The sequence below is a fragment of the Chelmon rostratus genome, chromosome 19 (genome assembly GCF_017976325.1).
Source record: "Chelmon rostratus isolate fCheRos1 chromosome 19, fCheRos1.pri, whole genome shotgun sequence".
Taxonomy (NCBI): Eukaryota; Metazoa; Chordata; class Actinopteri; order Chaetodontiformes; family Chaetodontidae; genus Chelmon; species Chelmon rostratus.
This window is the reverse complement of record NC_055676.1, coordinates 10,004,122-10,029,048: the sequence shown is the minus strand read 5'-3', so window position 1 is coordinate 10,029,048 and position 24,927 is coordinate 10,004,122. Positions and strand designations below refer to the sequence as shown.

The 24,927-nt window shown below is 42.7% G+C and overlaps 1 protein-coding gene across 2 annotated transcripts in view; it reads left to right on the top strand.

Annotated features, from left to right (window-relative positions):
* The window catches only part of trabd2a (TraB domain containing 2A), a 54,575-nt gene extending 29,878 nt beyond the window's left edge, over positions 1-24,697 (top strand). The window contains exons 6-8 of one of the 2 annotated variants that reach the window (XM_041960789.1): positions 15,816-15,906; positions 19,215-19,487; positions 23,088-24,697. In XM_041960789.1, the coding sequence (XP_041816723.1) occupies positions 15,816-15,906; positions 19,215-19,487; positions 23,088-23,292 (569 nt within the window). In that variant the 3' untranslated portion in view covers positions 23,293-24,697. The remainder of the gene's footprint in view (positions 1-15,815; positions 15,907-19,214; positions 19,488-23,087) is intronic. The other variant, XM_041960790.1, reaches the window with a different exon arrangement.
* The last annotated feature ends 230 nt before the right edge of the window (positions 24,698-24,927 follow it).

The following is a 24,927-nucleotide window of genomic DNA, read 5'->3' as shown; positions in this document are numbered from 1 at the left end:
TCTCTCCTTCTCTCTCTCACAAGCAGACGGAGCAAGAGACGATAAGAGCTGCTTACAATAATGTCACATTTATGAAGCGCACACCCGCGATGACCACCCAGTAGTTTGTTTGACTGTGGCGGGCGATGATAGTACGGCGGTAGATGATTAATGGAATTAGAGAAAACCTTAATTTCACACACATATTTTTCGGAGCAGCCTTCAGCTTCTCTGTTAAATGAGGCTAAAAACGGGGTCAGTAGGGTAGCAGAACTGTTGCCTCCACATTCACTGACATCCACATTCAACAGGTTGGGAATAAAAATGCTGTGATGGCAGTTTTTGGAATTTGGCAAGATTTCAGAGATCTGCTTATTTTTGTTAAGCAGCGTTACTCCAAAGTGTGCCCGCTGGCAGGATTCGTATTTTTGACAGATAAAATTGGCCTTTTGTTACACTCTGTCAGGAAGGATTTGAATCTCTGCAGGCCTGCAGTATTTTTAGAAGAGCAACTTAGATAAAATTTAACATAAAGCACTCAGTCTCCGTGAGGGTAGAAATGTGAAGGTTTTTTTTCCCCTAGTTTTTCGATGCAAGTAAAGCGCTGCCCTGCCTCACCCTGCTTTGAGTTTAAGGTATTGTCATGCCTTGCTATACTTTGCTGTACTGTAAGTAAATACCTCCTAGAAATTTGTCTTTCCCCCCATCTGTTTGTCTGAAATACCACGGCCATCACTCAGCGCAAATGATGATGTTGAAAAAGCGCCATATGCTCAGACAGGCATATGGAAGCGGTTATTGCTGCGCTCCATAGGTACAGTAACCCAATCCATGTATACAATATGAACCCGTGTTCCCTTTATAATCTCTGCCATGCCCTGGCACTCTTGACTTTAATAAAATGATGTGTTTACATATCGCTGAAGGCTGAGGGCTCCGTTTCTGCAGGCTCTTACTAATTCTTGTCTTTTTCCAGGCTGAACTTGAATGCATCCATGTTTCAGTCTCAGCCCCAAGCTGCTTAGCACATCATGATTCCCCTCAAACTCCGCTCCCAAACCACAAATTTGAATATTTGCGGTGGTGTAATTGCCAGTGTGGTTGACAGGCTCTAACGGTTACTGTACTTTGAAATGTTTGACTCTTTTCACAGACAATTAAGGTTTGCTTTTGGATCTTTTTGCTATTTAGGTTGGTATGGCCAGGCTAAAGTGAATACCCCTCGGTTAGTGAGCTGTTTAGTGCGGTGGGTAGGCTGCAATAAACGGATGGCTTGGCCCGTGTGCTGCGGCTCATGACAGAGGTTGACATGAACTCATAACTCACACAGAGCACCTTGCCTTGTCAGTATGTGGGTAGCTCTCGGTACTGGAGTGGGGAATTAGTCATTTAATACACTGTACTTAGTGAGTCCAGCATCGTCTGCTGACAGAGCCACATTTAATACTAAAGAAGGAATTTGATGTAATGGCTGGCAAAGGTGGTATATTTTTAAGTGCTTCCTGGTGCAGAGTCAGCTTTAGCAGTTAATCCCATACGTTATCTGCAAATACAATGATAATATGAACAGAGAAGCAAAGAAATTAAAACATAAGTCTTTCATGTTTTAATTCAGTGGTAACCAATACCCAGACTCCACAGGTAAAAATGAGATTTGAGCCTTATGGTGCAACAAATGCATGGTGCATTGCCCCATATAAATCAGTGAAATAGTCAAATAATCAAAACAAATACAATGAATTTGCATTTTATTAGTGACCATGGTAGTCTGTGCTGAAAGTAAAACAGCAGCAAAACCTACAAAGTTATGCTTGGTTGTCACAAAATCCTGCATATCATCATTACAAACTCGTTTTCCAAACTTTGTTCAAACCCACAGGACTCTGTTTTTATTTCGACGGGAGATCTCAAAGTTTGTAAAGATACCAAATATGCCAGAGCGGTGGGGAATGTGTCTGAAAGGGCGGCCAGGACATCTAGAATATCTCCGTTGGAATGAATGGTGCTGTACAGTGGCAGGGAGAACTCTGCAGCTTAGAGAAACACATGCGAATAGACAAAACACAAGCAAATAATGAAAAAAAAACTTCATCAGTTTGCATCACCGTGCAATACACACAACACACCCAAATAGACAAATGTGCTGCAAATACTCACAATACAACAAGTAGCACAGACGACAACTGATCTGTTTCCAGGGGATTGTTTGAATTGGCAGGCAGATCTGCTATAATATCTGAATCGGGCAGTCAGTTTTGTATTTTGCAGCGCACTTGCGTATTTGGCTGTTATGTGTGCATTTGTAGCACATGTGTTATCAGTTTGATGAAGATGTTCTTGTAATTTTGTTGTGTTCTGTCTATTTTAACACGCTTTTTTAAGTTGCACTGTGTGGAGTATTTCCCTCAGTGTAAACACCATGTAGCTTCAGTAAGGAGCTGGAATAATCATGCAGAATGCATGATATGCAGTATATACTGTCATTCAGTGTGGAGTAAGATCACTTCAACCCTAGTGAGTAGTCTTAAGAGAATTCAGGGAATTTGGAAATATGTTAAATATATAGCTTTCTAATGTCTTTTGTATACAAACTGTGCTTTAACTACCCCCATGTGCATAATATTTAGATTTTGAGTTATAACTGATTGATGGGACATTCAGGTTCAAATTCTCTCATAAATCCCCAGGCCAAACCTTACACATACCTGGCCCGAATCCCTCCAGTGTGTTTTCACACCGAGCACTACATCACTGCGGTCGCTGCCCTCCTTCGCCTTTTTTTTTTTCCTTCCCCACATGGTGTGAAAGTCAAAAACGTGGTGTTTCTTCACAGCACCTCGGCCTCATAAACAGCCAGTTTACAACTGTTTGGGGCAGTCGCTGACATGAGTACACACATGTCATGCAGCTCCATTAAAATCCAGACCAGACCTACCACACGCTCGGTGAGGAAGCGGGCAGGCGGGGGCGAAGCGTCTGCCAAACCTGGATTAAGTCCCGGATTTAAATTTGAATGACACCTTTATGCTACAGCTCTCTCTTTAGGTTTTCAGTTTTAAAAGTTACATCTTGTAGGATTAATTTCTACTGGAAACAAGGACCGCAGGAGGTCAGGGTGGATGAGCAGGACACGTGACGTGGCTCACATAGAAGACCGCTGTTCACATCCTGTTTTCTAGCAACATTCACGACTGTTTTCTTTTAGTCATGACCACAATCCTCCCCTAAGATTAACTGCACAGTTTCTGTGCCTAAACTATTGAAGCGGCAGATCAGAAAACAGTTGTGACTCATTTTTGTAGTGATCATTTGTAACGGTTTTGGAAGGCTCTGACAAATAATGTTGTCCTGCCAATCGGGGTCTCTGAACAGAAAACGGTCTTTGCCACTCCACCACCTTATTTGTTTTTTCTGATTGGTCTTTTGAAGTTATAATTCTTAAGGTTTGCCAGTGCTCGTGGTTACTGATGCTACCATCAAGGTCAGTCAAATACTACGTGTCCTACAATTCTGGGGGTAGAAAACAGATGTTGATCTGCTACTTTGTCAGAAATACAACAGAGGAAACTGGTCTGTCTGTTTCCAGCCAAACAAACCTAAAAACAGTTTATCCATAATCCATCAAATAAATTATTACAAACTCACTTCGATTGAGTTTCTGGGACTGCTTCACAATAAAAGTCCAGTGGTTTACCAGTTGAATGCTTTTAATGTGAACTAACAGGAGTAGAAAATGAATAAATAAATTAAATAATGATAGTAAACGGTGATATCAATGGAAAAGAGGAATGCCTCGTGCATGTGAAGGTCACAGGTGCTCTGATGGTGAAGAATCGTTGTCTTTATCTGGCGCAGCCATCTTTGCCACCGTAGGAGGACCAGTTCGCTGTGATTGGTTTTTCTGCTGTGATGAACGCAGCGTATGGCCTATCGCATTGTAGGACAGAAAAGGAAATTCATCTGCTGAGTTTCCACAACACTCAAGCACTCAGGTAATACGCAGATACTCGTAAAATGTATTGAAGTAAAAGTACTTCGTCCGTTCTGCTTTAAAATACATCTGTTTGTAACAGACGCGACACACTGACTTACTGACCACCTCTCACTGTTTGCAAGTCTCTTCAGTTTGGAGTAGCTCACATATATACAGTCCCGAATACAAGCCAGACAAACATGAAAACCATGAAGCCAGTGGGACGTCAGCGTGTCGGGAGCGCCTGTGATGTGTCATCTGGTACATCTCTGTCTCTTCTTAAATGGGAGGATAAACCTGTCAGCCCCTCCGAATAACTAACTGTCTGTTAAGCCGCTGAGTGAAAAGCACCTAAACATATACATTTTGTTGCACTCATCGGGTCAAAGGCCTCAGTCTCTGTACTTGAAAGACATATTTCTTCGAGCCCACACTTCTCTCCCAGTCATTGCAGCGAACGCCTGTCACAACAGCTTGTTGTGATTTATTGAAAGAGTTGAACTCCTCACCCCTGACCCCATTCAAACCCGGCAGTATTTCCTGATCCACCTGGAACGGCCTCTTGGCATGCCTGCCCAGGGGCTAAACTTTCATTTGCAGCAGGAATACCTCGCTCCTATATGAAAGGGAAAGGGGAAGGAAAATTATACATGTGGCTAGCGAGCAGCGATGCATCTATTGATGATTCTGAGCGGGGATTGTTATGAAGGAGCTGTCCCTTTTCATTTGGGGGCTAGGACATAAAGCAGAGCAGCACAGTGCCCGGAGGGGATGGAGATATGAAGAGACAGAGGAAAACATGACTTGTGTGATTTGTGGCTCCCACTCTCCCCAATACTGTTTTTTTTCTCTGGAGCGGGCCGTGTTCTGGATCACTGTATGAATGAGCCCGTGTTGTTGGCCGTACACAGCCTATGTACACAGAGTGCGGGATTCTGGGGGGCCGCAGAGCAGCGGTTTTTATACTCAAATGAGCTTTATTATATTCACATGAGTGCATGTTAAAGAATCATGCAGGTTCCACAGATATGGATGCTGTTGAAACTGCTGCTTCCTTTCTTGGTCAAAGTTATTGATATGACTGTTTCATATCTTACAAGAATCCTAAAATTAACAATTGAACTCAGAGTTTCATCGGCCCTAAATCCTAAAACATATTAAGCAAATGAAAGAAAGAGAAAACTTGCCACAATAACAAAACAATCTTCCTGATTCAACACAAACTGGCCCAGCTTTAATCACCTTGTGCAGAAATGACCATAGTAGGTTTTGTAACTTCTGTTGTACGTCACCGAAGGTCTGGAGCAAATGAGAGATTGTAATCATAAAAACACGATTTTGTTGAGGCTGTTTCAGATGCTTTAGTAGGTGCAGATGGAAAAGTTGGCCATGTTTCGCCGTGACACTGAAGTATTTGCAGGGAGGCCCGGAGACGTTTCTGGAAAACGAAGCCCTATCCACAACACACTCCGGTTAACTAGTTAGTGAGGGACAGAGGGACGAATGATTAGGGATGAAACGGGATTAATGGATGTTTGGTAACTGACAGAGAGAGAGAGAGAAATCTGGCAGAAAATAGAGGTATAGAGGAAAACAAAGGCTTTGACAGTGATGTAGGGAGAGATAAGACGGCCAAAAACAGAGCCTGTGTGAATTTACAGGCCTCTATCCTGTGGATCTGCTCTTAGTTATAACCTAGACCTAAATCACTGATGATACGCAGGCCTCATTTGACATCTACAAGATCTCTCGCAGATTACTCAAACTAAATAGGCACAAAATTGCACCGTAAGCCACATGTTTAAGATGGAAGCTCTGTGAGAAAAAGCACGACCTGGAATGCTTCTCCAAAACGCGAGCGGGCGCCCGACTCCCCTCGGTACCCCTCTCTCTCTGGGCCGAGACAGTCGAAAGGCCGAGCGGAGACTCGCAGCAGGACCCGAGGCTGGCAGGGGCGCGCGTGTTTTCCGAGGAAGCAGTCTCGAGGCCGCAGTATGCAAACTGCAGGAGGACATTTTGGCAGGTTCGGACGAGCAAAAGCACGCGTTTGTAGAAAGAAAATCCAACAAAAAAGAAGTTATGGCTTCAGAAATCCTGCTGAGTGAAGGAGCGGAATGATTGCGATCAGACCCCCATTTCACGACAGTCTGCAGCTGATCTGAAGCACAACATGGCCGGCTGCGCTGTTTGGTAGAGACCAATCTCAATTCAGTTCACTTTGGATGAATTTGTCTTTGAACAAACGCAGTTTGAAAACCGCTGCAAAACCAACAACTCAGCCCTCCTCTCTGCAGTAAGTGTAGCCCATGTGGTCTCACTCAGTGAGCCTGGTCAATCACAGGGGTCCTGAAAATGAAAAGTTTTGAGTTGTGACCCCTTCAGACAAAGCTTGCAGCCAGATTGACACAGATTGTTTTATTTGGGCCCTAAAGATGCAAAATCATGCAATAATTCGCAAAATGCAAAGATTAAAGTCAGAAAGATAAACCAACGGTTATGCAGACTCATTTGTACACTGTTTAATACTCACACTGCTGTGATAGAAAACACACTAAACTAGATTTATGAATAAGGATAATAACAATAATGACTGTATTACAGGTCAAGTCACAGCGGGATTTCTATGTAGCACTTAGGTATAATTTTGAAGTATAGTATTGAACTTTTCACTCCACTGCATTTATTTGACAGCTGCAGCTGCTATGAAAATTAAGATTTTACACCTAAATAATATGACGCTTTTATATGATACGTTTATGGTCAACCTAGAAAGCTCTTTTCAGCCGGCCTGAGGTCGGCTGGGCAGGTACCCCCCCCGCCCCAAAAACTTCATTCGAGACGTTCAGTGGCAGGGACATTCGGAGCTGGCAGTGCCCAGGTTTATTTAGTAAAAAATGAAACTGCTCACTTTTACAGAATTTTCTAACTTTGATCACTGTTTCATACGACTACAGCGAACGAGCTTGTGTGTGTGTGTGCGTGTGTGTGTGTTCAAGCGCCATCATCTCTTGACAGAAAGAGCCAAACGGAGCATTGCGCTGAGAGGGAGTGTAGAGACTATTGCAGCTTGACAGATGTAATCCCTAACACGGCTCCAAAGTGCTGTGTGCCACCACAAAGTTTGAGTGAGGGTTTATTTAAAAAACAACCTCACACCACAGGCCTCTTATGTGCTCTGTTTCTCATTTATTCTCAGCATAAATTCAAAGCCGGAGTCGCCCGGCGCGCTCCCCGGAAAACTCGTGCAGGCAATTTAGCTGTTTTTCACTCGAATAGTAAACAAAAACGAATCGTAACTCATGTTAAAGAAAAAGCCCAGAGCAAGATAAAGCAATTATAATGTGCGCATGTCTAATCATCCGTCTTTTAAATTCTTTTCTTTCATGCAAATGATACATTTTGCATGCAATTTTCCTCATCAAGCTTTCTCTGTAAGCTAAACAAACCACCTCTCCCATCATTCCCGTCACATTCCCCCAGATACTCGCCATTATAAATCTCAAATAGATGCTTTATAACAGATCGTCAGTCTTGAACTCCTGTCTGGGGCAGTGACATTAGTGCTGGAAACCTTTAGACGTGTCTACTGTGAGACAATAAATTCGCTCAGGTGGACAACAGGTTGTCCAGATGGGTGAAAGTTACAGATGAGGTGAAAGTGAGGAAAGCCGCGGCTCACGTTTCCTCTGAACTACTGTATGTTATCGTCTCTCGTGGAGGAGTTTTAGCTTACATGTCTTCAAAGATTTGCATTTTCTGCACCCAGACTTTACATGGGCACCACGTCAAGATACAGTCCACATAGCCTCAGCAGAGGAGTGTTTAAGTCTCATACTGAAGGCCTTACAGGATGCTCTTATCCTTGGCTATCACAGTCTGCCATCTGACGACTTAACATTCCTGCCTTGCTTTGCATGCTTTTTCCCTTTGTCTCAGTGTTTTTCTTTCCATGTAAATTCAGCAATTGACATCAGCGCTCATTCCGCTCCCTCGTCTCTGCTTCTGCCTGTTTTTTTTGTTTTTTTTTGCCCGCGTCTACGTCCCGTCTGTTGTTTCTGCCTCATCTTCCCTCCGTCACTCGCTCGCCGGCCTGCTTCTGTCTGCGAAATAACCACCGGCATCAATTCGACAATGAAGGCGCTGTTGAATTCAGCCTGTATCTGAACCGTGCGCCTCGCTTTGGCTGAGAGCGATAGAAAGAGAAATGTTTTGGTGGTGGTTCAGATGTTAGCATTCTTTGGCCTGACTTAAGAAAGGCTTTTTCCACGGAACAGAGGCGCATTTGTGTCTTTCAGATTCACGCGGCCGTATCACAGCTGTCTTTTATCACAGCTTTCTCACATCGCTGGTGTCTTACATTCAAAAACATATCCTGGAGGAATCTGAATGGGAAGGCTGTCCGACCTCTTAGGATAAGCTGTCTAGAATATCGAACCATTTCAAGAGGTGCCAATAACTAAAACAGGGATTTTAACACTCTGGGGCCAGGGGGAAGCCGCAGCAGGAGGTGAAATGCATTTTATTGTTGGGAATCACATCACAGCTCATTTTGCCATTTATGAGACACATTTTTTCTCTTCGTTCAAGGCTTCAGTATAAAGAAGACAATATAAACCACCACAATTTCTTGAACAAAGAATTGATAAAGCTCCCAGTAATTTCAATAAGGAGAATAAACTGCTAAAATATTCTGTTAATGCTTTTCATCCAGGATCTCGTGTAAATGTGGGTTTGAAGTTTTAACTCTGACATAGTTTTGAGGGAAACTGTGACATCATCTTCACAAGCGGGGCCCGTACAGTAGGTCATTAACGACCGAGCAGCAGAAGCACTAAAACAACATTCGGAGGTTTGGTTTGGCTCAGTCACCGGTTTCACCATTAAACTGGACTTCTCTGGTTCTGCTTCAGGCCATGTTTTTTTTTATATCCTTATACACATAAGTGGGCTAAATCATGTGTGGTTTTGTTTTTAGAGCGTACCATTTATTTTTATGGTATAGAGGACAGGGGAAGAAGAATTGAGAGATGCAACAGATTGGAACTAAAATTGAATATGTTACAGGTTTTGGACGGGTTTGAATCATTGACGGTAAGATTTGTTTTTTCTTGCGACTGAAGTTGAATTTGTGGGCTTGTATGCAGACTCATTTAACCAAACATATCTTGGTTTTGGCTACTGAGCCTCTCTCCTAGGAGTATCCTCATCCTGCAGGGAGTTTGGATGAAAATGACAACATATAGCTGCAAGCAACATCATAGCAAATTGATTCCAGGCGAAAACAGTCATTTTTGAAGCTATTTTTCCATGTCCCGTCCGGTGGTAAAGAATCTTGGTGCCTGCGAGGATGACTATTATATTAACATTAAGAGGCTCTTCTCAACACCACAAGTTGGCTACGCTACATAAATTATGAAAGTTTGACTTTAAAAAAACAACATTAACTGCTGCTGTCCAGTAATTGAATTGTGGTAAAGATCTCTTTACATAAAACACTGCTGCGCTGCATTCCCGTCTGGTCTCCTTCTAACATTTTCAGCCACTCTAGCAATGTGGTCCTAAGGGTGCTGGTGGTGGTTGGTTGGTAGGTCCAGAATGAAATATCTCAACAACAAGGCCTGTTTAATGAATTTCTTTGGAATTTTGTACCATAGCTCATGATCCAAGAGGATGAATCCTACTGATGACTGACTGGTGGGCCCCTGGCTTTTCCTCTAGCTCGGCCATTGACACTTTTGTTTTTACATCTCCTCGACAATCTGGTGGACTGCAACTAAACTTGGTGCAATGTGGATAGTCCCCAGAGGATGAATCCTACTGATCTTAGTACTACCTTGACATCAAAGTTTTCACGTATCCATTTATATCTGTCTCAACATCCAAGAGATGTTGAAACAATAAAATTTTATTCAGATATTCATGGTTCCCACGTGATGTTTCTGAATGATATCAGAGTCACTTGATTCACACAAAATTTTTCATCTAGCACCATCATCAGGTCAAATTTTTTATTTTTTAATCTTTAATTTATGAGCAAATACCCGCAAAATGACATCCCCATCAGCCTCAGCTCTATGTTTTTGTACTGTCCTAATTAGCTAATGTTAGCATGCTAACATGCTATATTAAAATTGCGAACATGGCAATGTTGTCATCTGATGCTAAACAGCAGCATGTCCCTGCAATGTTGCTGCTTTCATTCACAGAACAAACATACCTGCATATTCCCTGAAGTATGACTCAGTCTTCAGGTGGAAACTGGTGATACGGATTCCCCTGAATATTGACCCCTGCGCCCCCCCTGCAGGAAATGTTCCTGAATATTTGAGGCGTAGACTACATGTGTGAAAGCGAAAGCTACCACCTTTAATAATTCTCAACCAGCTTGACAGCATGTAATCATGTTTTGTGTCCAGTTCTTTTCAAACAAATTGCACTTGACTGATAATGGTTTATTGAAGTAGATGGTTAGAATTTAATACAGGGAAGAACTGACTGTCTGTCAAACACATAAACCAGGGACATGAAGACGTGCTCTGCGAGCAGAGCCTGTATTTCCAGACATTTGATATGTGTGTTAATATAGATCTGGCATTGTCTGCAAAACACCAGGACGACTGTGTGATCTGTATGCCAGTGGATAACCAGTAATTTTCCTGTAATTTGTCTTTGACACAACTGTCACTTTTATGGATTGCTGCATCTCCTTCACTGTTAAGGAAAGTCAGTTTTGCTTGTCTGTTAGCAGCGCCGCAAGCCAAAACAGTGATTTTCCAGTCAAATATTTGCCTGGTTAGTACTTCCGATGTCCTAGAAATGTCAAGTCCTAAAACTCAGTCCATTATTTAGCTTTGACAATAGTTTGAATAGCTTAAATCTCTCTTTTAATAGCTCTCTTTCTGCCTGTGTGTGCTGTAATTTATGTACCATTGCTGTTCTTAAAACCACTGTCGTGTCAAATATCTACGCAACAAGAGAAAGCCCAGAAAATTGGCCAGCCGCAAGGTACATTCAAGCCAAGTGTTTGTGGCTTTATGTCACTGGCACTTTGTTACTTCCAGGAAGTAACAAACTGAAACACTGCAGACTAAAGAAAGTACCAGACACCTCTCTGTCATTTTCTTCAATAAAAGGCTTCATTCAGTTCTTAGTCGTGGTGATTATGTGCTGCTGAGCCCAGCTGACTCGCAGGCAGCGTGTGTACATAAACAGCTAGCGGAGGCTGCACGGCGCAGAATGGCCTCGGTGCTGCCTGTACGCCGTTTGTTTATCCAACATGCTGTAATGTTATGAGAACTGCAGCCTGAGCCCTGGTCACAACTCGTAATGTAAACATTAATGTGCGTGGAAAAGGAACGCTATTTAAAGCTTACCATATGTTCTAATAATCGGAGCCGCTCATTGTGGAGGCCGGGTGCCTTTTTGAGGACGGGCGCCGTCTCGGCTCTCACCTGATGTTCCTCTGACTGAGCGCAGGTGTTCGGAAAGATTTCTCCCACGCTAGATAGATGCATCTTTCAACTACATTTTGTAGGAAACATAATGCAGCTAGTTTACATTTTAACAGCATAACAAGGAGACTCCTGTATTAAATGCACAGAATCTGCAAAATGTTTGTGGTCAGCGTATTTCGTGTGCAAAGATTTTACGGTTATGTTATGTTGCCTTAAATGACGGTGACTTGAGGCCACAATCTTGCCCTAACCTTAACCGAATGTTTTAGGAGCCGTAACCTAACAACATGAGGGATGCAGGAGGTGAACTCTGGTCTGTGGTGTAAAAATAATTTGCTTTGGCCCTGTGTCCTCCTCCTGCAACATCTGTATAGTATAAGAACGACCCACTTCCTGGATCCAGGCAGCAATTGTGTTTCCTCCAAAATACATTTGGCCAAGCAAATGAGCAGAACACAAACCCATTTTCTAGCAGATGTAGTTATCGTTGTGTTTGTATTACAGTTGCAGGTTTGCACTCGTTTAAGCATACACAACCAAACTGTGCCATCAGTGTCTAATGAGTTCAGTGTCTAATGATCAGGTGATCATTAGACACTGAACTCTGTGCGTTTCTATAACCGTGACATGAGCTAATCTGTGACCCTCTTACTCAGTGGTCCCATGCGTGACTGTTGCTGCATGTCGGCAGGTAGCTGTGAATGAGAGCTTTCAGGTCTGCCGGTCTTTATCTCTACCATCTCCCCTCTCTCAGTGCTGCTGGAAAGACATACAGTCAACATATTGTGCATTAATGTGCATATTTTTGGCCCATTTGGTAGATTTGAAATGTATGAAATTGCCCTAAATAAATAGTCTGTGGAAATATATGTCAGATGTCACTCCAGATGTTACTCCAGAAGTGTGGTTCTTAAAGTGTGGGCTGGGGCCTAATGTGGCCTGCAGGTTTCTAGCGGGAGCCTAAATGAATGTGACTACCACTATTTCTTATGTAGGGAACCTAAAGCAGCACTGAAGTGAGTCCTCGTGATGGAAAACTGTAATAAGTGACATAATGAAGAGTAGAATTATGCTCAGTAAGAACGTGAAATTATCAAAGAAAGCGTTGTTTTCATTTGGTTTTGCTGTGAGACAACCAATAAGCAGAAAAACTGATGGTGATTCTGTGAGTCAACATGCAATGAAATGAAAACATCTGTGAAAGCGGGCCAGACTTAATACAGCACAGAAGAATGCTAAATATTTATGTGTCTGTGCCGTGCCATGAGCATTTTTCACAACTATCCTGTGCGCTTTGTTTTAAAGCAAATATTGAAGAAGCAAATGGAAGAAGAAATTGAAAATGTAAACACGGAAGTGGTTTTGCTGTGTGCAGCGAGTCACCGTTTGACCACCATGCTCTAATAACGCAGGCGGTGATGGAGAGGAGACGTTTTTCTTTAAGACGGGATGCACAGGTGTTTTCTCACCACAAAGTCTTTTCTGTGTTTTGTGAGCCCTGTTTAGAATTTTACAGCAGTTCAGTACATCAGTTGAGACATGTAGGATGGACCTGTTTTTAGCGTTTTCTTTCTTTTTGATAGAAACTACAGAATAACAAGTGTTTGTAGCCCGAGAGAGAAACAGAAAGAGGCAGTTGTCACAAATCACCTGGCATATAGGGCCTCAAGGTTTAGGTCAGCTGCCAACAGCTATGTCATACATGAGGAAAACACAGACCTTCTAATAAAACATCATTTTCTGTTCCTACTTTCTGCCTCTTTCCAGAGCATCAGTCATTTTAAGTCAAAGATGTTGTTTTTGTTCGTAATTCTGTGACTTCGCCACACCAGCAAGCTGCAGGACTGGCCTTTTTTAAAGTATTTTTGTTTTTGAATATGAAACATGTTCTTGTTAAGGTGGACCGCTGTTCTTCAGATTCATCATATTTCAAGAAGAAGAAGAACAGATCCTCTCAAAGAAGTGTGTGAAATTGTACAGTTGGTCGATGCTGTGACACTGATGTGGTCCATCTATGATTTCCATGATATTGCTTAATAACACTCAGGCTGCTACAAAAATTTAAAGCATATGTATTTGAAGAATTTGAATTGTTCGACTTCATCATAACTCGAAAAAATGCCACTTTTTAACTTTCTTCAAAAAGTTTTTTGTGTCATGGCATGTTTTTTTTTTTAGAAATATTCTCTCTTCTCGTTCGTCTCAAGCATATAATCGTATGTTTTTTCCCAGCTCTTCACACACTCTGCCCCCAAAAACACACTAAAGCCTTTGGGGACATGTCAGAATTGATGGTTTACCTCCTACTAGAGTTTGTGCATTTCCATGCATGCGTGTGTGTGTGTGTGTGTGTGTGTGTGTGTGTGTGTGTGTGTGTGTGTGTGTGTGTGTGTGTGTGTGTGTGTGTGTGTGTGAGACCCTTTGAAGTTTGTGGAGTCCGCCCACCCTTCTGTGGCCCTACATTGTGCTGAACAGCTCCATTTGTCCCACCTTAATCCCCTGACGTAAACTCACATAAATCACACTGAGTTGTTTCTAAACGTGGGCAGGCTGGAAAACTCGGTCTCTGTCTCTCTGTCCCGCTCCGGTTTCCAGCTCCCACGGAGAGTTTGAGAGCTGCTGGGTATTCATTAAACTGACCACCTGTAATGATAATGATTTCAGCTCAGAGTGAGAATAAATGCACGGCTCTCTTGCTTGGTAACAGTCATTCTCACACAGCAGCTCTGACGACTTAGAGACGCACCTTGACTCAACTTCATAATTTTCGATTTAAACGTAGAAACAGGCCAAATAGAAGGCAAAAGCACTTACAAAGCTTGTCAGTTTTTTCAAAAGCTCCATGAATCTTGATTCTCTTGGATATTGTTCCTCTCAGAGCGGCTTGGAAGGCAAAATCCACTCGCATTTACCAAGAAGACTGGTTTAGAAAAAGTTATTAAAGTCTGTCACTTGACCAGCAAGTGTTGGCGCTACACTGTCCATGGCTGTTACGTACTGGGACATAGTTTCAGCCAACACTCATTAGTTGTGGAGATGGGGCAGCATCATGGCATCCATAGTGCGTCCGGGCCAACGTCTCTCTGTCGATGGCTCGGGGCCAAATTAAAGTGCCGGGACTCATTGTTTACACAGCTCTGTGGTGCCACGGCTGAGCAGGCCCAAACAATGGGCCCCTGCTCCCCCTTGTCAGGGAGGGGGGAAGAATGGAGACCTCTTGACATGGCAACCTGAAGCCTCAATGCCCCCACTTCACGTAGCTGAGAGGGTCAGAGCGAGACAGAGGGGAAGAGGAAGAAGAGGGGAAGCACGAGATAAGGGAGGGAGAATGGAGGAATGAAAATGGAAGCGGAGGAAAGGAGCCAGATATGATCAAGGATGGAGGAAGAGCGATAAAGAGGCGAAGAGAACTCAAAGGGCAGTCCGTGAAAGAGGGAGGGAAGAGGAAGCGGGGTGCAGAGAAAAGTTCAGCACCGAAGCGTTTAGGAGGCAGCAGAAGTGTGAAAGAGGAAAAGAGCATCTGATGGCAAGAATGGGAGCATATACTATCTTTAGATTGCCAGTGGATTTTCACCCCACTGATGATAACAGCCTTTTAGAAAAAGACTGAGCTTGCATTTGGATGTCCCTTAAACTTAAATAAATAGTTCCACAGTTCAGGAAATAACCTTATTCACTTTCCTTATTCTTACTTTCTATAGCTTAGCTTAAAGACTGAAAACAGGGGAGACAGCTAGCCTGGCTCTGCCCAAAGTCTTAAAATTACAGTTCCTGACAGCTCTAAGGCTCAATACATAACACATCTTATCTTTTTTAATCCATACAAACACAAATGTTAAACTATAGCTATTTCTGGACGGTTAGCCTGGATTATGCTAAGCTAACTGCTTCCCATCTCCATAGTAAACACAGAGACATGAGTGTGGTATCAATCTTCTCAGTGAACTCCCGGCAAGATGGAAAATGAGCATATTTCATTTATGGTTTTATTTCATTTTCATCCTTTCAAACAGAATGTTTCTAAAACCAGAGAGAACCCGTTGTCAGGTTTTCCTCCAAGTCTCAAGCAGCAAAACTGTATTTAAACCGGACCCCCTGTGAGACAGTGACCTTCTGCGTATGTGTGCGCTTCCAACCTAACATGAAAAGAACATTGGCAAATTATGCCCCCCGCCTGAGTTTAGTGTGTGTGTGTCCTTGTTACAGCAGAGGACAAACTGTCCTCTCTGGAGTCTCCATAACCTTTCTTTCTGTCTTACACCCACACAGAGGACTCTCCCTGTGATCTTCTGAAACGGTGCAGTTCGACGGATCATAAACGTCTGCTTCGGTTTTCTTGCAGTAACTCATCATTAGCATTCAGACGTGGAGGTCGTCACTTTTCCCTTCTTTCTTTTTTCTGCTCGCAGGTCACTTTCTCGGCAACAATACAGTCATTGATGTGCTTCGTCGCCAGGGATACGAGGTGGAGCACACCCCTGCTGGGCAGCCCATAAACAGGTAAATTTACTGCTAAAATACCCTTAAACACACACGTCTATCATCCAGTGGCACATTTAACAGACTGGATTTTGTGATTTATCATGACAACATACACTGTGCAAATTAAATAAGTCCCCCTAATATTATACAAGCTTCTAATTTTAAAAAATTACAGCAGTTTTTCCCCTGAAATCAAAGTGTTTTCTATGTATTAATGATTTATAATGCTACTTTAATGCTTTTCTGTTCATGAGTCAAACCGCCAAAAGTCTTTCAAATGCTTCAAAGTGCAGAGTAATGTTTGCTGAATCTTCAAAATGGAAAACACTTAAGTTCCACCAGTGACAGGAAATGGTAAATTGCTGGTGAGATTGATTTAGGCCTTGAATTTAAACACTTACTGGATTAGCTAAAGTAATTCCGGGAGAGAAAGATAAAGGAGTTCATTTCTCAGGACCTTTCCTGACTCAGCAGGTTTTTTGAGCTAATGTTTTCAGTTTAAAGATTGTTCTGGGACCATTTCATTTTTCGGTATTGATTTTCCATTAAAAGCTGGAGAAACGTCTGAAAGATATGAGAGAGACTAACAAAGAAAATAGCAGAGAAAGCGAGAAACACCGAGATGACGGATAGAGAACTGGACAGAAAATGTTATGTTTCGCCGTAGTTGTTGCACATTATGGTTTCTTCCGAAAACACTCTTTAAAAAACTCAGTCGAACTCGAAGGCCCATATTTTATCACTTAAACGGGTGTAAGGTTTCATGTCCCGGCCACATGATACAGGGCAACCGCTGCCTCATGGCCCTGACAGGAATATATGTTTCTCTCAACTTTTTCACTGACTGGATTTCAAATGGGAAATTATTTTCCAAGTAAGCACAAATCCATAGTTGGTCTGTGTTCATTTGCAGACCCGAAACAGATGTTCGAGCTCTGCCTCAGCCCTTGTGAGAAATGTGTTGTCTGCAAATAATCAAAAACTGCACTCGCTAGTTACTCATTGAGAGATTCTCCCTTTTTGAGAACTCACTCTCTCCAAACATCCCTAAACATGAGTATTTATCTAATTTTGTTATAGTTCTTTTAATTTACTAGCACGATCGACACTGGAGAGTTAACGTTTTCTTAATTTACTGCTAATGAGCCACTACTCTTTTTTCATTTTAGTGTGGAAGTTGGTCATCGCAGAAAAGAAGATAAACAGCCAAATTCAGAGCACTCTTATGATCACAGGGGATAAAAAGACCTTCATTGCCTTTAAACTTTCAGCACTAGAATTATAAACTTCACTGTTGTAGATAATTCTTAAGATTTTCATGCAAACCCTGTTTTTGATGTTTTTTATCATTGGCATGTCTTCAGCAATAGCCATTCAGTGCATTTTCTTCTTTATATACAGTATTAGTTTTCATTGTTAGTGGTGGAGGCCGCCGTTCCCGTGCTTCAGTCTGATTGCCCTCACATGCACGAGGGATTCAAAGAACGATCCAGCGCTACTATTTATGTCATGTTATGTCTGACATTTAATCCTGCCACTGCTTCAAAAATCTATACTCAATGTGGATCTTGAGGACCCCCTTCAAAGAAAATCTAGTTTTTAACGTTGTTATCATGTATATATGATGTTTTTTATATGCTACAACACATACAGTGAGTCAAATAAGCAGTCAGCACCACGGCTGAGCGTCTCCACCTCGGAGCGGCACTGTACCAATGACCTTCTCACAGATTCAGACAGCCAGAGCTTCATACATCACACAATATTATCAAAACATGTAGTAATGTGATTTGTGACAATGAACCTGCAGAGCTCAAACACTCATAAACCAAGCTTGAGCTTTTTGTAAAAAGAGGTTTGAAAGGCTGAGCTGCAGTCCTGTATGTGTAACTGAGTATGTGGAGTATGTGATAGCCATAAGGTTCTCATATTTATTTTGCAGTTTTAGGGAAAGAAAACATGCCCATGATGTCTCTTGTTCATCGGGACCTTTTATTTATTCTGCTGCCTCCGCTGTGTAGATTACATTACAGCTAAATCTGACAAAATCCCCGCCAGCCACCAATGAAGTGTTGTTGAAAAGACCAACCTCTGCAGAGTTCATACCTCCTGCTGTGAAGCATGTAGTGCAGTGTACCATGGCACACTGTGCGGATGGCTATCTCCGAGCAAATCTGTGTTCTATTGTGTGTGTGAGTGAATGAGGGAGTGAATCTACTTTCACACACACACAGACTCGTGTGTGTTCTGTTCAATGCAGGATTATGGGCCTGTGATGAACCTGCATTTGAACCAACCCGAGTGTGTGCGTGTATGCGTCCGCGTGCACGGCGCCTGTTAAAGATAGTTGCCGACCTCATTAGAGACGGCCAGCAGCTCATCAGAAGCGAGAGTGTCTTTAATCAAAAGATGAGTTTTGGTTTTTCTCTCATACCTCCCATTCCGATGCTTTAATTTGTTTTTCCAGAAAATCTTGGATGTGGTGTCCATTAGACAGAGTGCCGCGGAAAGGTCCGCGGCACTCTGTTCTTGCATAGCAGGAATTCTTCCCCTTCTCCCTTCCTTTCCATTCTTTCCCTTTCATTTCATTCCACCGTGGTTTCACCTGTCCTTTCCAGGCTGGATGTGACACCAGTGGCATTTTCAATGCCACATCTGCTTTCACCAGGCCACATTAAAGGCCCACAGAACAACTGTAATTTAAAGCTGACTGACTTTAGACTTTCAAGATATTGTAGTTCTGAAAGCTCCTTAATGGAGAATGGCGGCTATAATTAGGCTAGATTCACAAGAGTTACAATGGCCTCAAAGGAGGAAGAGTCACAGCAAAAAAAAAAAAAAAAAAATGCAAGAAAGAAAGAAAACATGCCAAAATGTGTCACGACATCCACAGAAACCACTCCTGCACCATAATCCATTTCTCTGCCATCGCTCCAGCATCTAATACTCACAGGCAGTTGGTATCTGAAAGACAGATTGATGGTGGAGGATTCTTCTCTTCATGCAGTGCATAAACAAGGAGAAAAACAACTATGCCTTTGTCTGCCGCCAGCAACAAAACTTAAAACTACAGCCTTTGGTAAAGTCACAAGGCTGCTGCAGGTCCAAGTTCTATACAAGAAAAACTAAAAACCGTAAAGAACTCGCAGCTCTTATTCCATTTTACCCAAGAATTATTTATGATTTTGCGTAGTCGCATCACACATATGCTGACATTAAAGGTCACATTCAACAGTTAAGTGTAAACGGCACATGCCGTGATAAAAATCTCCCCCGTCCTCTTTCTTTTAAAAGTATCTTATGTTCCTGTGATGTGCCCCCTCTAGGAGGTCATCATCCAGACCCGCCTCGCCAGAGTCAGAGGAGCACCATGATGAGCCCCCCCTCCTGGAGCCTTTCCTCCATGAGCTCCCCCACAAAGAGGACGATCAGGGGCGTCCCCTGGAGGACGATCTGTTGCCCCACATGCTTCTGCCGCCGGACAGTCTGGAGCTGCTGGAGAAAGCAGAGAGGAAAATGCTGAAGAAAAAGAGGAGGAACAAGCAGAAGAAACAGCGGCACCGGCATTTTAACGACCTCTGGGTCCGCATCGAGGAGAGGTAAGGAACAGGAGGGTGCTTGGGGTCTTGTTTTTTCAATACATCTGTCATCAATGACTTGTCTGTCTCTTTTGCTGCGAAAGGGGGATGAGGGGAAACGTCGAAAGCGTGAGAGTGTGGGTCACAGGTGGGGAGAAAAGAAAAGAGTAGAAGAGAAGAGAAGAGAAGAGAGGATGTGAGGGGAGAACTGGAAATTTGTAATGCAGTCATTCCACTGGTCTATAGAATAAAGATGACACTTCCTGGTGTGGCGCCGCAGGCTCAAACAGCCACCATATCACATCACCACGCTCTTCATGCAGTCTGCACACACACACACACACACACACACACACACACACACACACACGCACCCTGCAGTGTGGTATGAGTCCAGACTAGTTCCTAGCTGGTATAAATGTCTTGGATGTGAAAATAGCAGCCTGGGAATTCCTACCAAGTATCCGGTTTTGGTCTCACAGTAGCTCCAGGCAGGGACTAACCGGACAACAAAACAAGCTCACCTTTCAGACAAAGAGGAGACCTCTGCACAAGGTGTGGTCTGCCTTGTTGAAACTTCTCTCAGTTTGGCGTAAGGCCAAAATATTATGTTTTCATCGATGTGATTCTGCACGTGGGCAGGAAACAAAAAGGTTCATTTGACCGTCCATCCATTAATGGACCAGTGTGTAGCATTTAGTGGCATCTAGCAGTGAGGTTGCAGATTGCAGAGCTCATTGTAAGGTAACAAAAACACATTATGTGATTATACACTAATAAAAATACTAATAGATCCTTCTAAATCGCACATACTGGTTCTTAAATTCTGTCTTTTTGTGTGTGTAGAATTTCTTTCCTGGTATCTGTCTCCTGAATGAGCGTATCTTTGCATGCTGGAATCAAACCTCCCAGGCTCTTAATTTGTGTGGAACATAGAGCTTGTTTGCTATGGCTAGTATTAACATTATGCAGAGGGAAACTTACCGTAACCTCAGGGCAACAATCAGTACAATATTTGAAATCTGTGGTTCACATTTCCAAGATGTCTGCACATGGCCTTAAATTACCAGCTGTGCCTCCCATGTGGACGTTTCCTTCTGCGTTGGTGTTACTTTTCTTGACACTCCCTCTTCCACCGCTTATATACGTAGCTTTGAATTCTCTTTACCTTTGGTTGCATTTTCCTTTGGGTGCTATAGTTGACTCCCACAGTTCAAAGACATGCAGGTCAGATTCATCTCAGCGATCCATATATATATTTCTCTGCATGTTGTAGGATGGTTCCCTGGCCTGCATGCTGGGATAGGCTCAGCAGTTCTGCTAAGAGCAGATCTTGTTTCCTATATCCGCAGATGGCAAGTTGCATAGAAACAGTGCAGTGTATAAGCTCAATCATCTCCAGCATCTTAAGGCTGCTGAAAGCAGATCATTTTAGGGCCATTACACATAATACAGTCATTGGTTTGCACTTTGTGATGCTGTAAGACCCTTGAGCAGAGTCCTGCACTGGGTGTGTGCAGATCATACATTAAAGAAACAGACAAAATGAGAAAAAAAAGAAGTATTGTTAGCTAACAGCTAAGTTGCATCTGTTGTGCCTGGGCAGGTAGACAAAACAGCAAACACACCACATAAAACAGTGTGATAATAGAACAGTATGATGAATAAAATAATTAGTTTAAATTTATGCCAGTCATTTCTAAATCATGATTATCAGACGCTGTAAACAGTTGAAATCAGTTGTGGCGAAGGCGGGTAAGAGTTTGCAGCATTGGACCCATGCAGAACTTCGGCATGTTGTGCTTTTTACCCCCGTATGAACATGTATTTTTCCATGTACAGTATACACTGCTCCAAATTACCGACGGAAAGAAAACCAACCATGCAGCGTCTGTTCTTCACTGGAACAGAGGGGGTTTGTGAACGTTTGTGTACATTATGTCTGCAGAGATGTTTTCTCTCTCTCTGAGAGACCCTGTCTCTTGAACGGAAAGGAAACAGACTGTTTGTGTACGCGCTACAAAGTGTACACGGTGCACATCTTTGTATATTTTACCGTCTGAAAAGGTGGCCGAGTGAGAAACGGAGAGGGAGGCCAGGAAACAGAAGCGACTGCAGCGCCACAGGTCTCTGTTGTGTTTGATGCAGGGCCGCAGAGCAATGTGCCACACCTGGTTTCCTTCCACCTCTTCTGGCCCTCAAACCTAAATAAACCCGCTTCATAATTTCATCCTCTCAACATTTGAATATCTGTTCTCAGAAACATTAAAAAAATGCTGCAAGTCTTGCTAAAAAAGGTTAAATTATCTGCTACTTTGGTCTGAAATAATCGTCCATATTAAAAATGTATTAAATAAAGTCTAGAGCTACAGGTGGCAAAAACAAATCAGTGCAAAGCAGATATTATAATAAGAGTCTGTGCAGGAAATATTTCAAACTGACCAGTACCCGAAGCAGCTTAATGTGTTAACAAGCTTCAAGAAAAATTATGGTCTTGCATTAGAAACTACGTGGTGGAGCTTGTCGCTGGGATCTCTGCTCTGCTGCTTCTCTGTGCGCCGGCTCTCTCATCTATCACCGACTCTAACACGCCGTGTTTTGGCGATCTAATTTTGACTGACACGAAACTCTCCAAACGTTTCCAAATGTGTCCCTTCTCCAGCCAAGGAGTTTGCAGCCTGCCTGTAAGCACACTCTCATTTGTCTGCAGTCAGGATGAGGACTGGGGCAGGATTTAATTCCATTTCTTTGAATTATGATAGGCGTGTTTTCATTTTTCTCTGTGCGGATGCTTGTCAAATATCCTGCCCAACAAAACATAGATCCGGCAAAAAGGAAACACTATCTTGCCATCACTTTCCTTTCATGCTGGATGTTATAATGCTATGTCAGATTGCTGCTGCAGCCCACTGGTATGAGGAGATCCTGGCTTCAGGAACTCGCGTGTTTGTTTTGCCTGGCCTCGTCCCAGTCGAAACCACCCGAGCACTGCAGTCCCTGCATCAAACGGGAGAGCAGAAATGATTTAATTGCCAGGCTTATTTAGAAAAGGACAGATAGAGAGAGAAATAGAGACAGTCGAGGCAGAATATATAATACTGGGAAAGGAGTTGGCAGTTGGTATGAGCTGATCAATGAGTCGCACGCCCAGGTACAAGCTCTGCTGATTCATCAGGGTTGTCACAGTTCCTCTGTGAAGAAATCTTCCCATCATTTATATTTCCATTGTTTTTCTCTTGCAGTCTGAATGTTTTCTCTGGCAGTGCGGATGATAGATGTAGAGAGAGTCCCGTTCTTCCATCAACAGCCCATTTTTAAACTCACCAACATATGAATGCAAGCTGGACAGTAGTTTTTTCAATAAAAATCCCAATCGATGAATTGTGTTGCTCACAACTCCATCATGTTACACACTTGTGAAAATAAGCAGCAATTAAGTTTAAAGAGTTTAAAGAGTCACAGAGAACCACACAAACTCAGAAATAAGCAAAACTGTTTTAACTTTGGTAGAAAGCTGTGTTCATGTAGGACCTCAACACACATTTAGGAAGCTGATGTAGCTTTAAAAGACCAACATGAATAAAAACAGATTTTTAAAGTCTTCTTCTCTTCTCTCCCCAGCAGTAATTTCCAGTCTCCACCACCTCCGCTGGTTCGCATCATCAATGGTTACATCACAGTGCAGCCACCTGACAGAGTCCACAGCCACTACAACTACCATCACACGTCTTCGGCATCAACCTCCTCCTCTTCCACCTCGCCTGTCCTTGTCCTCCTCTGCGCTCTGCTCGCAGCGCAGACCTGGACTGCGCTCCTCTGCTGGTAGAGCATCAGCCGGGACTCCATGAAAACAGTCAGCCTCCTCGAGTATAAACTCTAACACGTGGTGGCTTCATGTATCAGCTCATTCAAAGTGAGGTCTGACCATGATTCAGAATGTCTGGAGGAGGCTGCAAAACAGTCTCATGCATGGAGAAAGGGTGTGAAATCAGCTCTAGCCGTCAGGTAACGCTGCACTCCATGGATGTTAAAGATGATAAAGTTATGTTGTTGGGACTGAATGGTAAATCATGTCAATAGGGCATGTCTCTCACAAATTGAGGCCTTTACGAGCAAGTTTATATAACGCTGGAACATTTCATAAGGTTTCCATTATTTTACACACACACACACACACACACACACACACACACACACACACACACACAGCAGGAGCGAGTACACAGAATGCAGCAGGAAAGGAAACAGGAAGTGTTACGGGACGTCTCACTGACATTACCCAACATGCCGTTCCCTCATGGGTTACAGTGTTACAGCAGATACCCATCATTCAACAACCAAGCCGCTGAGAATACGAGATCTCATTGAAGTGACTGAACACGAGAACGTTGTTGAAACTATTGCTGAATATCAAATACCTTCAATAAGTACAACAGGAACCATATGTCCTTTGTGAGCGTGTGTGTGTGTGTGTGTGAGAGAGAGAGTGTGCATGTGTGTGAGAGACAAAGTCTATTAGCTCTTAAACCCCCCCGGCCTTGAGAACAGAGGCGTTCCTCTTCAGACCCTAATTTATTCTTCCATTTTAGAAGAATTTGAGAAAAGCCAGCTGGGGGAGGGGGGAAATTGTACATATTGTTTCTAAATATTATAGATGTATTTTAGAATTATAAAAAAAATTGAAAATTATCAAAAGTTTTGTGGTTGTTTATATAAATATATAAATAGATATGCAGTATATTTTTTTGAAAAGAAAATCAGGAACTAACCACCATAGCCGGCGTCATGTGTCTCACTGAAATGACATTTTGGAAGGGACGTATGATTGTATTGTACTTCATGTATCAGTGTTACACACTTGCTTTGCTGTATGTGTCTGCTGAAAGGATCCATGTAATGTGTGTGTGTATGTGTGTTTTTCACATAGAGATCATTTGTTTAATTTATTTAACTACTATAGTCTTGCTGTAGGTCATATGAAACATTCCCAGTTTTTGTTTTTGTATTTTTTTGCAGCCTCTATGATGTCCAAGTGTGTTATTTCAGATGTTTTCCAGTATGAGTTCAAATGTATATGATGGTAATGATAATTCAGTTTTCAGTACGGGAAGCTGTCAGATACAGATAGACCACATACAGCATAGAGCTTTAGGTCTTTCACATTTCACTTATGGCATGAGATGATTGTAATAGTATTACCATGACAACAATAAAATATTTATCTAGATTAACATCTGAGATTTACTGCTCATTGGTTGGCTCCAAAGCAAATCCCTGGGACGTCAGTGAGGGCCTTCCTTAAAACAGCAGACTGACAAAGTTAGCAGCTGGCTGGTGAACACTGTGGAGCATCAAGCAGACACAGAGCCAGTTTTTCTCATAAGTCGGTGGAGACCAAAACGGAGCTGAGAGGCAAGTGAATGCACTGACTTACATTGAATAGGTGGGACACTTAAAGGAC